The 16,022-nt window shown below is 47.1% G+C and overlaps 1 protein-coding gene across 3 annotated transcripts in view; it reads left to right on the top strand.

The window, feature by feature from the left end:
• The first annotated feature begins 6,807 nt into the window (after positions 1–6,807).
• Positions 6,808–16,022, top strand: part of SLC9A8 (solute carrier family 9 member A8) — an 89,268-nt gene continuing 80,053 nt past the window's right edge. Inside the window, exons 1-3 of one of the 3 annotated variants that reach the window (XM_073580503.1) lie at positions 6,808–7,328; positions 9,112–9,287; positions 14,368–14,448. In XM_073580503.1, coding sequence (XP_073436604.1) covers positions 7,315–7,328; positions 9,112–9,287; positions 14,368–14,448 — 271 coding nt within the window. In that variant the 5' untranslated portion in view covers positions 6,808–7,314. Of the gene's footprint in view, positions 7,329–7,485; positions 7,642–9,111; positions 9,288–14,367; positions 14,449–16,022 lie in introns of those variants that run through there. The other 2 variants (XM_073580504.1, XM_073580502.1) reach the window with 2 other exon arrangements.

The raw sequence follows: 16,022 nt of genomic DNA, 5'->3' as shown, positions 1-16,022 counted from the left end.
CCGGTTCCTCCTCCTCTCACCTTCCCCTTACTGTTGGGGTTCATCAAGGATCGGTTCTAGGCCCCCTCCTCTACTCCTTGTACACTGCCCCTATTGGTCAAACAATCAGTAGATTTGGTTTCCAGTACCATCTCTATGCTGATGACACCCAATTATACGCTTCTTCTCCTGACATCACGCCAGCCTTTCTAGAAAACACTGGCGATTGTCTAAACGCTGTGTCTAATATCATGTCCTCACTATATCTGAAACTGAACCTGTCAAAGACTGAACTCCTGGTGTTTCCTCCCGCTACTAATGCACCTATACCCGACATTGCTATTTCTGTGTGTGGTTCCACTATTACTCCCCAGCAACATGCCCGCTGTCTTGGGGTCATACTTGATTCCGAGCTTTCCTTTGCCCCCCACATTCGATCACTGGCTCGCTCTTGTCATCTGCACCTCAAAAACATTTCTAGAATTCGACCTTTTCTTACTTTTGACTCTGCAAAAACTCTTACTGTTTCTCTTATTCATTCTCGTCTCGACTATTGTAACTCTCTTCTAATCGGTCTCCCTCTTACCAAACTCTCCCCTCTCCAATCTGTCTTGAATGCTGCAGCCAGGATCATATTCCTCACCAATCGTTACACCGATGCCTCTACCTTGTGCCAGTCATTACACTGGCTACCCATCCACTCCAGAATTCAGTATAAACTTATTACCCTCACCCACAAAGCCCTCCATGGCTCAGCACCACCCTACATCTCCTCCCTTGTTTCAGTATACCACCCTACCCGCGCCCTCCGTTCTGCTGATGACCTGAGGTTAGTATCCTCAATAGTCAGAACCTCCCACTCCCGTCTCCAAGACTTTACACGTGCCGCGCCAATTCTTTGGAATGCACTTCCCAGGTCAATACGATTAGTCCCCAATCCCCACAATTTTAAGCGTGTCCTGAAAACGCATTTATTCAGACTGGCCTATCGCCTCAACACATTAACCTAACCTATCCCTGTGTGGCAGAGCCAAAAGTTTTACCATAACCAGGTTCCCAGCATCATGTTCCCACATGCTTTATGCATCCATTAGCCCTCTGTGTCTGTACTGTTACACACTTAACATTATGGCTGGTCCATACAATCAGAGCAACTGTTACCACCCACCTTTCGTGTCTACCTCTTTCCTCATAGACTGTAAGCTTGCGAGCAGGGCCCTCACTCCTCTTGTTATTTGTTATAATCTACTGTAGGTGATTATTGTTATGCTGTAATGTCTATTGTCTGTACAAATCCCCTCTGAAATGTAAAGTGCTGCGGAATATGTCGGCGCTATAAAAATAAAATTTATTATTATTATTATTATTATTATAATGCAGGTTAACAACGGGGAAGCTGCTATAATGCAGGTTTACACCGGGGAAGCTGCTATAATGCAGGCTTACACCGGAATGCTGCTATAATGCAGGTTTACAGTGGGGGGCTGCTATAATGCAGGTTTACATCGGGGAAGCTGCTATAATGCAGGTTTACACAGGGGAGGCTGCTATAATGCAGGTTTACATCGGGGGGCTGCTATAATGCAGGTTTACACCTGGGGGCTGCTATAATGCAGGTTTACATCGGGGAAGCTGCTATAATGCAGGTTTACACCGGGAGACTGCTATAATGCAGGTTTACCCCGAGGGCTGCTATAATGCAGGTTTACATCGGGGATCTGCTATAATGCAGGTTTACCCCGAGGGCTGCTATAATGCAGGTTTACATCGGGGATCTGCTATAATGCAGGTTTACACCGGAGAGCTGCTATAATGCAGGTTTACACCAGGGGGGCTGCTATAATGCAGGTTAACAACGGGGAAGCTGATATAATGCAGGTTTACACTGGGGAGTCTGCTATAATGCAGGTTTACACCGGGGAAGCTGCTATAATGCAGGTTTACACCGGGATGCTGCTATAATGCAGGTTTACACCAGTGGGCTGCTTTAATGCAGATTTACCCCAGGGACTGCTATAATGCAGGTTTACACCGGGGAGGCTGCTATAATGCAGGTTTACACCAGGTAAGCTGCTATAATGCAGGTTTACACCGGGATGCTGCTATAATGCAGTTTTACAGCGGTGGCTGCTATAATGCAGGTTTACAACAGTGGGCTGCTATAATGCAGGTTTACACCGGGGGGGGGATGCTATAATGCAGGTTTACACCGGGGGGAAGCTATAATGCAGGTTTACACCGGGGGGGGGGGGGGGGGGGGGCTGCTATAATGCAGGTTTATACCGGGGGGAAGCTATAATGCAGGTTTACACCGGGGGGGGGATGCTATAATGCAGGTTTACATCGGGGGCTGCTATAATGCAGGTATAATAATACATTTTATTTCTATAGTGCCGACATATTCCGCAGCACTTTACATTTCAGAGGGGATTTGTACAGACAATAGACATTACAGCATAACAATAATCACATAGCTCATAACAGATACCAAGAGGAATGAGGGCCCAGTCTATGAGGAAAGAGGTAGACACGAAAAGTGGGTGGTAACAGTTGCCCTGATTGTATGGACCAGCCATAATGTTAAGTGTGTAACAGTACAGACACAGAGGGCTGATGGATGCATAAAGCATGTGGGAACATGATGCGGGAAATCTGGTTATGGTAAAACTTTTGGCTGTGCCACACAGGGATAGATTAGGTTAATGTGTTGAGTAGTGTTGAGCATTCCGATACCGCAAGTATCGGGTATCGGCCGATACTTGCTGTATCGGAATTCCGATACCGACTTCCGATATTTTTTCAATATCGGAAGTCGGCATCGGAATCGGAAGTTCAAGTTGATTGACAGCCTGACGTCATCATGATGCGCGGTGTGTGCGCATCATGATGCGCCGTCATTTCGGGCCTTCCGGGGGGTCTCTGCCGGCCTGCCGGGGGGCTGTGTGGACTGCCCGGGGTCTGTACCGGCCTGCCGGGGGGCTGTGCCGGCCTGCCGGTGGTCTGTGCACCCTGTGGGGGTCTGTACCGGCCTGCCGGGGGGCTGTGCCGGCCTGCCGGTGGTCTGTGCACCCTGTGGGGGTCTGTACCGGCCTGCCAGGGGGCTGTGCCGGCCTGCCGGGGGGCTGTGCTGATGTCCGGGGGTCTGTGCAAGCATCGTGCGATGGGACTACAAGTCCCATCTGGCGATGCCTGCTACCATGACAGTGATTGACACATTAGCCAATGATGGGACAGTAGTAGTCCCATCATCCGGCTAATGTGTTAAATGTTAAAAAAAAAAAAAAAAAAAAAATACTACATACATACTACATACATACTACATGCTACATACATACTACATACATACCACATACATACTACATACATACCACATATATACCACATACATACTACATACATACTACATACATACTACATACATAACACATATATACTACATGCATGCTACATACATACTACATGCTACATACATACTACATATATACTACATGCATGCTACATACATACTGCATGCTACATGCATGCTACATACATACTACATACTACATACCACATATATACTACATACATACTACATACAATACATTCATACAATACATACATAGACATACAGTACATATAACATAGAGTAACATACTTACCAATACTTGTCACATTGTTCCCCGAAGCCATTGTCTTTTACGGAATTTCCCACGCAGCAATGGCATAAAGTGAGACTAGGGACTTTTTTTTTTTTTAAGTGGCGGAGGAATACAGTGCGGAAGGATACCTACCTTCCGTCATTGGATTCCTGCAGCCCGTAGAGAACGGCAGCAACAGCTGATGCTGCAGTTCTCTACCCAAGATCGTCGTGGGACACACTCGTGGACTGCTTCGGATCGTGGGTGAGTATTTTTGTGGTTTGTTATGTTAATATTTATTCCGTAAAAGACAATGGCTTCGGGGAACAATGTGACAAGTATTGGTAAGTATGTTACTCTATGTTATATGTACTGTATGTCTATGTATGTATTGTATGAATGTATTGTATGTAGTATGTATGTAGTATATATGTGGTATGTATGTAGCATGTAGTATGTATGTAGTATGTATGTAGCATGTAGTATGTATGTAGCATGCATGTAGTATATATGTAGTATGTATGTAGCATGTAGAATGTATGTAGCATGCATGTAGTATGTATGTAGTATGTATGTGGTATGTATGTAGCATGCAGTATGTATGTAGCATGCATGTAGTATATATGTAGTATATATGTAGCATGTAGTATGTATGTAGTATGTATGTGGTATGTATGTAGCATGTAGTATGTATGTAGCATGCATGTAGTATGTATGTAGTATGTATGTAGTATATATGTAGTATGTATGTAGCATGTAGTATGTATGTAGTATGTATGTAGCATATATGTAGTATGTATGTAGCATGCAGTATGTATGTAGTATATATGTAGTATGTATGTAGCATGTAGTATATATGTAGTATGCATGTTGCATGCATGTAGTATATATGTAGTATGTATGTAGCATGTAGTATATATGTAGTATGTATGTTGCATGTAGTATATATGTAGTATGCATGTTGCATGCATGTAGTATATATGTAGTATGTATGTTGCATGTAGTATATACACTCACTGGCCACTTTATTAGGTACACCATGCTAGTAAGGGGTTGGACCCCCTTTTGCCTTCAGAACTGCCTCAATTCTTCGTGGCAGAGATTCAACAAGGTGCTGGAAGCATTCCTCAGAGATTTTGGACCATATTGACATGATGGCATCACACAGTTGGCGCAGATTTGTCGGCTGCACATCCCTGATGCGAATCTCCCGTTCCACCACATCCCAAAGATGCTCTATTGGATTGAGATCTGGTGACTGAGGAGGCCATTTGAGTACAGTAAACTCATTGTCATGTTCAAGAAACCAATCTGAGATGATTCGAGTTTTATGACATGGCGCATTATCCTGCTGAAAGTAGCCATCAGATGTTGGGTACATTGTGGTCATAAAGGGATGGACATGGTCAGCAACAATACTCAGGTAGGCTGTGGCGTTGCAACGATGCTCAATTGGTACCAAGGGGCCCAAAGAGTGCCCAGAAAAAATTCCCCACACCATGACACCACCACCACCAGCCTGAACCGTTGATACAAGGCAGGATGGATCCATGCTTTCATGTTGTTTACGCCAAATTCTGACCCTACCATCCCAATGTCGCAGCAGAAATCGAGACTCATCAGACCAGGCAACGTTTTTCCAATCTTCTACTGTCCAATTTCGATGAGCTTGTGCAAATTGTAGCCTCAGTTTCCTGTTCTTAGCTGAGAGGAGTGGTACCCAGTGTGGTCTTCTGCTGCTGTAGCCCATCTGCCTCAAAGTTCGACGCACTGTGCGTTCAGAGATGCTCTTCTGCCTACCTTGGTTGTAACGGGTGGCAATTTGAGTCACCTCGAACCAGTCTGCCCATTCTCCTCTGACCTCTGGCATCAACATGGCATTTCCGGCCACAGAACTGCCGCTCACTGGATTTTTTTTCTTTTTCGGACCATTCTCTGTAAACCCTAGAGATGGTTGTGCGTGAAAATCCCAGTAGATCAGCAGTTTCTGAAATTCTCAGACCAGCCCTTCTGGCACCAACAATCATGCCACGTTCAAAGGCACTCAAATCACCTTTCTTCCCCATACTGATGCTCGGTTTGAACTGCAGGAGATTGTCTTGACCATGTCTACATGCCTAAATGCACTGAGTTGCCGCCATGTGATTGGCTGATTAGAAATTAAGTCTTAACACACAGTTGGACAGGTGTACCTAATAAAGTGGCCAGTGAGTGTATGTAGTATGAATGTAGCATGTATGTAGTATGCATGTTGTATGTATGTAGCATGTAATTTTTTTTTTATTTTTTTTTTTTACATTCAACACATTAGCTGGATGATGGGACTACTACTGTCCCATCATTGGCTAATGTGTCAATCACTGTCATGGTAGCAGGCATCGCCCGATGGGACTTGTAGTCCCATCGGACGATGCCTGCATAGACCCCCGAAGCCTGCATAGCCCCCCGGCAGGCCGGCACAGCCCCCCGGCAGGCCGGCACAGCCCCCCGGAGCCTGCACAGACCCCCTGGCAGGCCGGCACAGCCCACCGGAGCCTGCACAGACCCCCTGGCAGGCCGGTACAGCCCCCCGAAAGGCCCGTACAGACCCCAGAGAGGCTGTACAAGGGAAAAACAGGATTTTTCTTATTCCGATACCGGAAGTCCCATAGACTTGAATGGGACTTCCGGTATCGGAATCGGCGATACCGATACTTTTTTTTAAGATCGGCCGATCCATTCCGATCCGATACTTTGAAGTATCGGACGGTATCGCTCAACTCTAGTGTTGAGGCGGTAGGCCAGTCTGAATAAATGTGTTTTCAGGGCATGCTTACAATTGTGGGGATTGGGGACTAATCGTATTGACCAGGGAAGTGGATTCCAAAGAATTGGCGCAGCACGTGTAAAGTCTTGGAGACGGGAGTGGGAGGTTCTGATTATTGAGGATGCTAACCTCAGGTCATCAGCAGAACGGAGGGCGCGGGTAGGGTGGTATACTGAAACAAGGGAGATGTAGGGTGGTGCTGAGGTTTACACCGGGGGCTGCTATAATGCAGGGTTACACTGCGATGTCCATGTGCTGACGTACAGCGTTGTGCACCCGTCAGGAGGCTGTAGAATAATCCACAGACACGTGACGAGCTCAGGTAACAGCGTCACAGTGATAAGCATCATCTGCTGCTCACAATGCCCGCCCATAGACAGAAGGTGACGGTAGCGCAGTGGGCTTACAATACCACCAATTCATCCCGGATTCCAGTGATCCGCCATTATTAGTCCTGGGGCTGCCGCATACTGAGGGAGAGGTGACAGCACCTGGAATCTTTCCCCATTTTTCGGAACATTGTATGGTAAAACGAACGGTGTCAGTCAAAACTCCAAACAACAAGCCGTCATGGAGCAGCGTGGACAAACAATACAAAAGTGATGGCTCTTCGCTAAAGGCGAGGAAGAAAAAACAAACTTGTCTGTGGCAGTGGGGAGAGAGGTGAATTTCCCTGTGGCCACCGGGAGTGACCGCTCACAGCCCCTCCCACCAGGATGCAGGAATCACACAGCAGGATCTCCCACGTCACGCAGTTTCGCATCGCTGACGTGTTACCATGGTAACAGGCGAGTTCTCACCACTTCCGGCACCTCAGCCTTCCAGACACCGTGTGTATGACGTCACAAGAGGCGGCGCTCTCTTCCCTGGACTCTATGATCCCGTACACCCTCGCCGAGGTGTGCCAATATGGCGGAGGCGGAGTAAGTGTTTAGCTTCTTAAATGGGGTGACCCGGTAGTGGGGTGTAACGGCGGCTGCTGCGGGTGATAGAGGACGCCCCAACCCTACTATTCCTGTTTTACCACCCATTAAAGGCGTATTTTCTCACACAGAGTCCTGGCCCCTGTCAGTGAGCAGCTGGTTGGAAATGTCTTGATCTTAGACTGATAATTCTCACTGGTAATGTGGAGAATGAGTGGGGTCCGTGACGGCTTTACATGCCGCCTCTATGGGGAGGGGGCTTCACGGCTGCACTCAGTAGGCCTGTGTGTGATCTGCCCTGCTGTAGTGACAGGTGTGTATGACACCAACACAAATCGTATCATAAGTCGCATTATGCCACCCATGATCCTATAGTGCTCAGTACGGTGGGCCGGATTGGGTCCTTATTGTGTGCACTTAACAAGAAGCGGTACGGCGCCCGTGCGTTAGATGAGGAGCGTTACAGCGTCCGTGCATTAGATGAGGAGCGTTACAGCGTCCGTGCGTTAGATGAGGAGCGTTACAGCGTCCGTGCGTTAGATGAGGAGCGTTACAGCGTCCGTGCGTTAGATGAGGAGCGTTACAGCGTCCGTGCGTTAGATGAGGAGCGTTACAGCGTCCGTGCGTTAGATGAGGAGCGTTACGGCGTCCGTTCGTTAGACAAAAAGCGGTACGGCGTCCATGCGTTAGACGTGGAGCGGCACGGCGTCCGTGCGTTAGACTGGAGCGGCACGGCGTCTGTGCGTTAGACGAGGAGCGGTATGGCGTTCGTGCATTAGACGAGGAGCGTTACGGCGTCTGCGCTAGATGAGGAGCGGCACGGCGTCTGTGCGTTAGACGAGGAACGGTACGGCGTCCGTGCGTTAGACGAGGAGCGGTATGGCGTCCGTGCGCTAGACGAGGAGCGGTATGGCGTCTGTGCTTTAGACGAGGAACGGTATGGCGTTCGTGCGTTAGACGTAGACAGGTACGGTGTCAGTGCGTTAGACGTGGAACGGTATGGAGTCCGTGCGTTAGACGAGGAGCGGTACGGCGTCCGTGCGTTAGACGTGGAGTGGAATGGCGTCCGTGCGTTAGACGTGGACAGCTACGGTGTCACTGCGTTAGACATAGAGTGGTGCGGCGTCCGTGCGTTAGACGAGGAGCTGTACGGCGTCCGTGCATTAGACGTGAACAGGTACGGTGTCAGTGCGTTAGACGAGGAGTGTTGTGGCGTCTGTGCATTAGACAAGGAGCGATACGGCGTCCGTGCGCTTGACAAGAAACGGTACGGCGTCCGTGCTTTAGATGATCGTACGGGTCCGTGCGTTAGACGTGGAGTGGTATGATGTCCATGCGTTAGATGAGGAGTGCTACGGCGTCCGTGCGTTAGACGAGGAGCTGTACGGCGTCCGTGCTTTAGATGAGGAGCCTACGGGTCCGTGCGTTAGTCGTGGAGTGGTACGATGTCCATGCGATAGATGAGGAGTGCTACGGCGTCCGTGCTTTAGATGAGGAGCATACGGGTCCGTGCGTTAGACGTGGAGTGGTACGATGTCCATGCGTTAGATGAGGAGTGCTACGGCGTCCGTGCTTTAGATGAGGAGGGCTACGGCGTCCGTGCGTTAGACGTGGAGTGGTACGATGTCCATGCGTTAGATGAGGAGTGCTACGGCGTCCGTGCGTTAGACATGGAGACACGTGTTGTCTGTACTTTAGACTGGGAGCCACACGGCTTCCGTGCCCTAGATGTAGATGTGTGTATGTATTCAGGTATATAACTTTGAGCTTGTCTATTCTGTAGGATGAGAAATGACAGCCATGGAGATTTCAATAGCACGCTCCTTACCACATTGGCAATTACAAAGATGGTGCTCCCAACCCCCGCAAAGCCCATCATTCCTGTCCAAACGGGGGTGCAGGCGCAACAAGAGGAGCAGTCTAGTGGCATGTCCATCTTCTTCAGTCTTCTTGTGCTGGGTGAGTGTTGTGCATCTTCTGTGGTCCAGTGTTTGAACGTTCTATGTTATTATTATTATTCATTTTTATAGCGCCATTTATTCCATGGCACTTTACATGTGAAAGGGGCATGCATAGACAAGTACAATAAACATGAGTGATACAAGACACACAGGTACAGGAGGAGAGGGGACCCTGCCCGTGAGGGCTCACAGTCTACAGGGGATGGGTGAGGATACGCTAGGAGAGGGGAGAGCTGGTCGTGCGGTGGTTCAGTAGACTGAGGATCACTGCAGGGTGTAGAGGGTGTTTCTGTACATGCAGCCCCTAGCGTTGTCCTTCTGGGTGAAGGTCAGTTTTCAGTATGAAAATTCATCTCCACTCTTAGGCTATGTGCACACCGTGCGGATTCTGCTGCGTTTCCGCAGCGGTTTTGGCCCTTCGGAAACGCAGCAGTTCCGCTGACCAAGTACAGTACCATGTTACCCTATGGGGTTTTCAAAAACGCTGTGCCCACGCTGCGTTTTTTTCCGCGCGGTTTTGCTGTGGTTTACAAACCGCAGCATGTCAATTGTTTGGGCGGTTTCCGCAGCGGTTTCACACCTTTAATATAGTAGAGGTGTGAAACCGCAGTGCAAAACCGCAGGTCACTTTACCTGCGGTTCCACGCGGAAAAACCCGCAGTTGAATCTGCAGCGTGTGCACATAGCCTCACAGCAATCTTAGCTGTAATTTACAAGTAATTCTTCAAAGGAGGAAGAAAAAGACCGGGTTTTTCCAATGTATCCGCGCTGACCACACAAGGACAGAAATATTCTTCATAGCTTTATTCGGCCAACGCGTTTCTTGGCAGATCTGCCACTTCCTCAGGGCCAAAGAATTACAGCATCTGATTACAGCAGTGGTTTTATACAAAACCTTCATGACATCACAATTACATGCAAAAAGACATCACTTCCTGTGGAAACGCCCCCTCCAATGTCAAAGTGTCATACACCAGTCACAATAACTTTATATCAATATCTAACCTCTGATAAAACACATTAGGCTAGTTTCACATTAGCATCGGGCGCATAAAAAACGCAAAGAAAAACGCGAAACAAACGCGCGTTTTTTTAACGTCATGCGCACGCTGATGCGTCAAAAATACGCAGCGTTGGTTGCGTTTTACATGCGTTTTTGCATGCGTTTGCATTTTTTTATGCACATGCGTTTTTAGGTGTGTCATTTTTTCCATTGTCTAGAGAACATTCTAGACTTGTTTAACTCAAAAACGCATGCGCAAAAAAACGCAACCGTGCGCAAGACTATGCGCACGCATGCGTTCCCATAGACTTCAATGTGTTGTTTTTGCGCATTCCGTGCGCATGCGTTTTTTTGCCGAGACAGGGCGCACCAAAAAATGCAACATGTTGCGTCTGGCGCGCCTGGCGCGAAAGACAAAAAAACGCATGCGCACCAAAACGCAAGTGTGCGCAAGACCATGCGCACGTCATGTTAAACATAGGTGCACGGGTGCGCACGATGCGCTGCGCACAAAAGCACAAATGTGAAACCAGCCTTAAACATCTAAACAATCAATCTTTCATTTAAAAAATGTATGAAACCTATAATAAATATATATTAAAATTTTTATGAAGATAGAATGACTGGAATCAAGCCCACAGGTTTTAGGCAAGCCGGAACACTTAAGGCCTCCCATTATGCTATCTCTCCACTTGCCAGGAATGGTTATGTAATCTGGAATTAACCAATTATTTGGTAAAATTCCCACTAGGTGTCCGACATCCAATAACGGACCCCCATGTGAGAGCGCTGACCCTCCAGGTCAGGGAAGGAAACCCGTCGGGCCGCTAGGGACAAAGAAACATGGGAGACAGCTTGTCAAAAAATATCTACCAACTCATTGAGGCCTTTAGGATGAATGGTATCTAGTTTATATATCCAATACAGTTCTCTCTTATTTAGACACTGTATTCTGTTTGGGGTATCTGCTGGTATATGATCTATGGGTGTAACTCGCAGTGAGGCTTTATTCCTGTGTTTTTCAAATCAATGTGGAGACAAGCCATGTTTCAGATATCCTTTAGAGATATTGTGTCTCTGTGAGTTCATCCTTAGATGTAGAGGCTGGGTAGCACGTCCCAGATATTGTTTCCCACAGCAACAATCAATTAGATAAATCACAAAACTGGACTGACATGTTAGCTTAGGCCCGTTTCACACTTCCGTTTTTTGGCGACACTCAAAATCCGCCAATTTCCGAAAAAAACGGATTCGCCAAAAAAGGGGCGGGTTCGTTTTTTTCCCCCATAGACTTACATTAGTGGCAGATCTTGACTGACGGTCATCCGTCACACCCGTTTTTTGATGGATCAGCCAAAATTTTACGGTCTCCCCGGCGGATGAGACGGACTCTGCAACGTTTTTTTGACTTGACGGACCGCTATTTTTAACTGCGCCTGCGCGGAAGCTTTGCTCCAGGAACACTTTTAACCCTGAAATGCCATTCCGGGACCGGAAAAAAAAAATCTCTCTCTCTCTCTCCAGCAGTTCCTTTAAAGTTCAGCCTTCGCCGGATCCGTCAAAACAACGGTCCGGTGGCACACGGTGTGAAAACGGAGACGGATCCGTTTTCCGCCATTTTCACGGATTGCAACTGACATCAAAAAACGTATGTCTGAAACAAGCCTTAAAATTAATGTCATATACTCTATCATTATCACTATTTGAATAAAAGGTATTTACATTATCACTGATCCATAAACAACACAAGCATTTTTTGTTTTTACATTTAAAGGAACCTCTTATGTGCTTCTATAAGGTACTTTTTCCTGCATTCGGGGCTTTTTTGTCTCCCACATCCCTAATTCTACTGGGGGCTAAAATGTTTTATAGGGATGGCGCCCTCCTAAAGGTAACCACTGGTCTAGTTGGTAATACTTTCTGACAGACTGGGGCATTTAGTAGGACCTTCCAGTGCTTCTGTATTATGTTCCTGATAGTGCCATTTTGGGAAGAAAAGCTTGTGATGAAATTAGTGGTATAATATTCATCTGTAGATTTTTTATTGTCTGTCCCATGTGTTAAACTACTTTGTGAAATTCCCTTTGCCTCTGATTATGCTTTTTTTTTACTAATTTTTTAGGGTATTCACGCTCTAAAAATCTCTCTCTTAGACATTTACCGTATTTTTCGCTTTATAAGACGCTCCGGATTATAAGTCGCACCCCAAATTTTGAGGAGAAAAATAGGAAAAAATATTTTTTTTTATAAAATGTTGGTGCCTCTTATAATCCAGGCGTCTTATTGTTTACCCGGGGTGGTGGCTGTGGTGAAGCGGGGTCCCAGGGTCGCTGCTGGAGGAGGCAGGAGTGGGGTGATACGGCAGGTCGCAGGAAGGGATGAGAGGGTGCTCCGATGTGCAGCGTGCTGCCAGGGGGGCTTGTGCTGCTGCCAGGGGCGTTCGTGCTGCTACCATGGGGGCTCGTGCTGCTACCATGGGGGCTCGTGCTGCTACCATGGGGGCTCGTGCCGCTACCATGGGGGCTCGTGATGCTACCATGGGGGCTCGTGTCGCTACCATGAGGGCTCGTGCTTCTCCCAGAGGGGCTCGTGCTGCTACCAGGGGGCTCGTGCTGCTACCAGGGGGCTCGTGCTGCTGCCAGGGGGCTCGTGCTGCTACCAGGGGGGCTGTACTGCTGCCATGGGGGTCTGTGCAGCAGCCCAAGGCTCTGCCGACATTTACTGGGTGTAGGCCGCAGGGGTGTCCGGCGCTGTGGGTGTCTCCGGGTGCCCAGCGGTGTCTCCGGTTCCCATCCCGGGGCTCTGCTGACATTTTGCGACAGGCCAGAGCCCCGGGGCTCCCTCTCGCTTCCCTCTGTATTGGCTCCGGCAATATGGCGGCCGCCGCCGGGGGCGGCGCATGCGCTGATGATGATCTCGGGTCTGAGATCTCAAGAGATGAGATCTCAGCGCTGAAATCTCATCTCTCGAGATCTCAGTCCCGAGATCACCATCAGCGCATGCGCCGCCCTATTGCCGGAGCCAATACAGAGGGAAGCGAGAGGGAGCCCCGGGGCTCTGGCCTGTCACACAATGTCGACAGAGCCCCGGGATGGGAACCGGAGACACCGCTGGGCCCCCCTGAGACACCCACAGCGCCGACGAACACCCCTGCAGCCTACACCCGGTAAGGTATATCGGGTATATCCTCTTTGTAAGACGCACCCCCATTTTCCCCCCAAGTTTGGGGGAAAAAAAGTGCGTCTTACAAAGCGGAAAATACGGTACTTTGCTCCGTATAATCTTTTAGTAAGGTGCAATTTTTCCTTATTCGTTGATACTGATTTTTTGGTATGTTTGTCAACCATTTGTTGTAATAGTTACTTTTGTAGTGTACATAGCTGTTGGCGTCAACTTTTTTGAAAAAATTCCTTGTTATTTTACCTTTACCATCATATTTTATCGTTAAATCCAAAAAGTTGATCTCCATTTTACTAATCTCAGATGTTAATTCAATTCCCCAATTATTGCACATGATAATCTCCAGGAACTCAGATACTGTGTTCCTATGATTATTATAAATTATAAAAATATCGCCTATAAAGCGCTTATAAATAATAATATCATCCCTGAATATATTGTTAAAACATGCCAGGACTCGAAGGTGGCCATGAATAAATTTACATACGTAGGCACCACCCTTGAGCCCATGGCCATGCCCAGTTTCTGATGGTAAACCTTCCCCTCAAACGTGAAATAATTATTAATCAAAACGGACATGCCTCTCATAATGAAATCCTTTTGAGTTCTGCAAGGGGTTGTGACTGTTCATAACCTGTAAAGGTGAGTGTACTAACCGTGTATTGTCACCCAAAAAAATCACTTTTATCGCCCTATGTGCGCTCTCTTTCCTTAATTTCACAAGTAATTCTTAACATTTTCTTCCCAGATGAAGGGTAGTGGCACCAGGTTGCTTGGAGGCATGAGGCTTTAGGATGTAATGGCGATGATTGTCCCATTAGTGACTAAATGGGGCTTATAATGTAGGGCTCTACAGTAAGATGTCTCCCATTAATCTCCCAATCTTTTCTCACAGCAATCTGCATCATATTGGTTCATCTGCTCATCAAGTACAGACTCCACTTCCTTCCAGAGAGTGTTGCGGTGGTCTCACTGGGTAAGAGTTTAGTATAATTAGTAGTCTGAGGAATGAGATGCTGGAATCCATGTCTTGTGTACACCCAACTTTCACCATAAATCTCCTATATAATGCAATTACCGTACACTGGGGACCTGGCTCTCGCCGGCGGACGTCCCCCTGGCTCTTGCCATAGTATTCAACGTTCAATCCTAGTTATAAGTATTTCTTCTGCACAGCACCTCTCCAGGCATTCAATAATCCAGTACATTGTCATCTTGAGTAATAGGTCTGAAGGTCTGATGGTTGGAGACATGGAGAAGCAATTTGCTTAAATCTGACTGAAACTCAAAAGGCTTAAGAGAATTGCAGATTTATAGCGGAGTAAGAGAGGGCCATGTGAGTAGGCATCCTTCCCTGGTGGATCAGTCTCTTGATGTGTTTACACACTTCCCTATGGGACTTTCTGGAGGTGCCTGCACACCAGGACCCACCGTTCTGTCTATACTGCAGCGCTGCATGATACAGAGCAGCTGTCATACGTCTATTGGACTTTGTGTGACTAATGAAATTAAAATCAAGATATATATATATTAAAACCTACACGAGAGCGATCAGCTAGGACCGCGTTGTTCATCGCATTTCAGGGGACCTTAATTATCATTAAACACAATTTTTTTGGAACACTGTATAACATGTGATGGTTGTGAATAGATAAACCTTATACCGAAGAAGGAAGATCCAAAAGGAAAAAGTTATAACCCCCCACCTCTTATCTGTACACCATCTATTATCACTCTGTAAATGTCCTTGTAAACCAACATTGAGGTTACAGTCTGTAGCCAAATGTTACAGTTCTAACCTTGTCTGTCCTATCCTGGGGGTATCTTGAGATCATCAAAGACATTAAGACAACCTACAGGGGTAAAGCCATATTATCTGCACACACCTGACAGCCCGACTCTCCCGATTAGTTGAATTTCTGTAGTACAGTTTTCGTGAGAACGTCACAATGGTTCAGATGATAGTCTCCTTTTTTTTCTTATTTATTTTTTTGTTCATTTAGACCACACATGTCAAACTCTGGTCTGCAGGGTGAGTATATTTGGTCCGTGACGCCGGGCTGGTCCCCCAAATATATTTGGTCCCCCACCCGGCAACACACTTTCAACTATATCGGCATCTTCTCCCATCATTCCCCCCTCTGTGTCTGATGTTTCAGCGCAGCCGGCGCAATTATGTCATTACAATGCAATCGTTGAGCCGATATGTGCAGAGAATCTGAAGACACAATGAAGAGATCATGCATCAAGAATTTGCTGAAATTTAATTGAATCCATTATTCCTCTAACCGTGAAATGTTCCATGTGTCATTGGCTACAACACAACCCTAAAGCATGATTGATCCACCCCCATGCTTAATGGTTGGCGAGATGTTAGTTTCCTGAAATTCTGTGCCCTTTTTTTCTCCACACATACCATTGATTATTGTGGCCCAAAACTTCTATTATAACCTCATCAGTCCACAGGACTTGTTTCCAAAATGCAACAGGCTTGTTTAGATGTTCTTCTGCATACTTCTGACTCTTGAGGTTTATGGTGAGGACGCAGGA

The sequence above is a fragment of the Dendrobates tinctorius genome, unplaced genomic scaffold (genome assembly GCF_039654945.1).
Source record: "Dendrobates tinctorius isolate UK_male_01 unplaced genomic scaffold, ASM3965494v1 ptg000065l, whole genome shotgun sequence".
Taxonomy (NCBI): Eukaryota; Metazoa; Chordata; class Amphibia; order Anura; family Dendrobatidae; genus Dendrobates; species Dendrobates tinctorius.
This window is presented reverse-complemented; position numbering and strand designations above follow the sequence as displayed.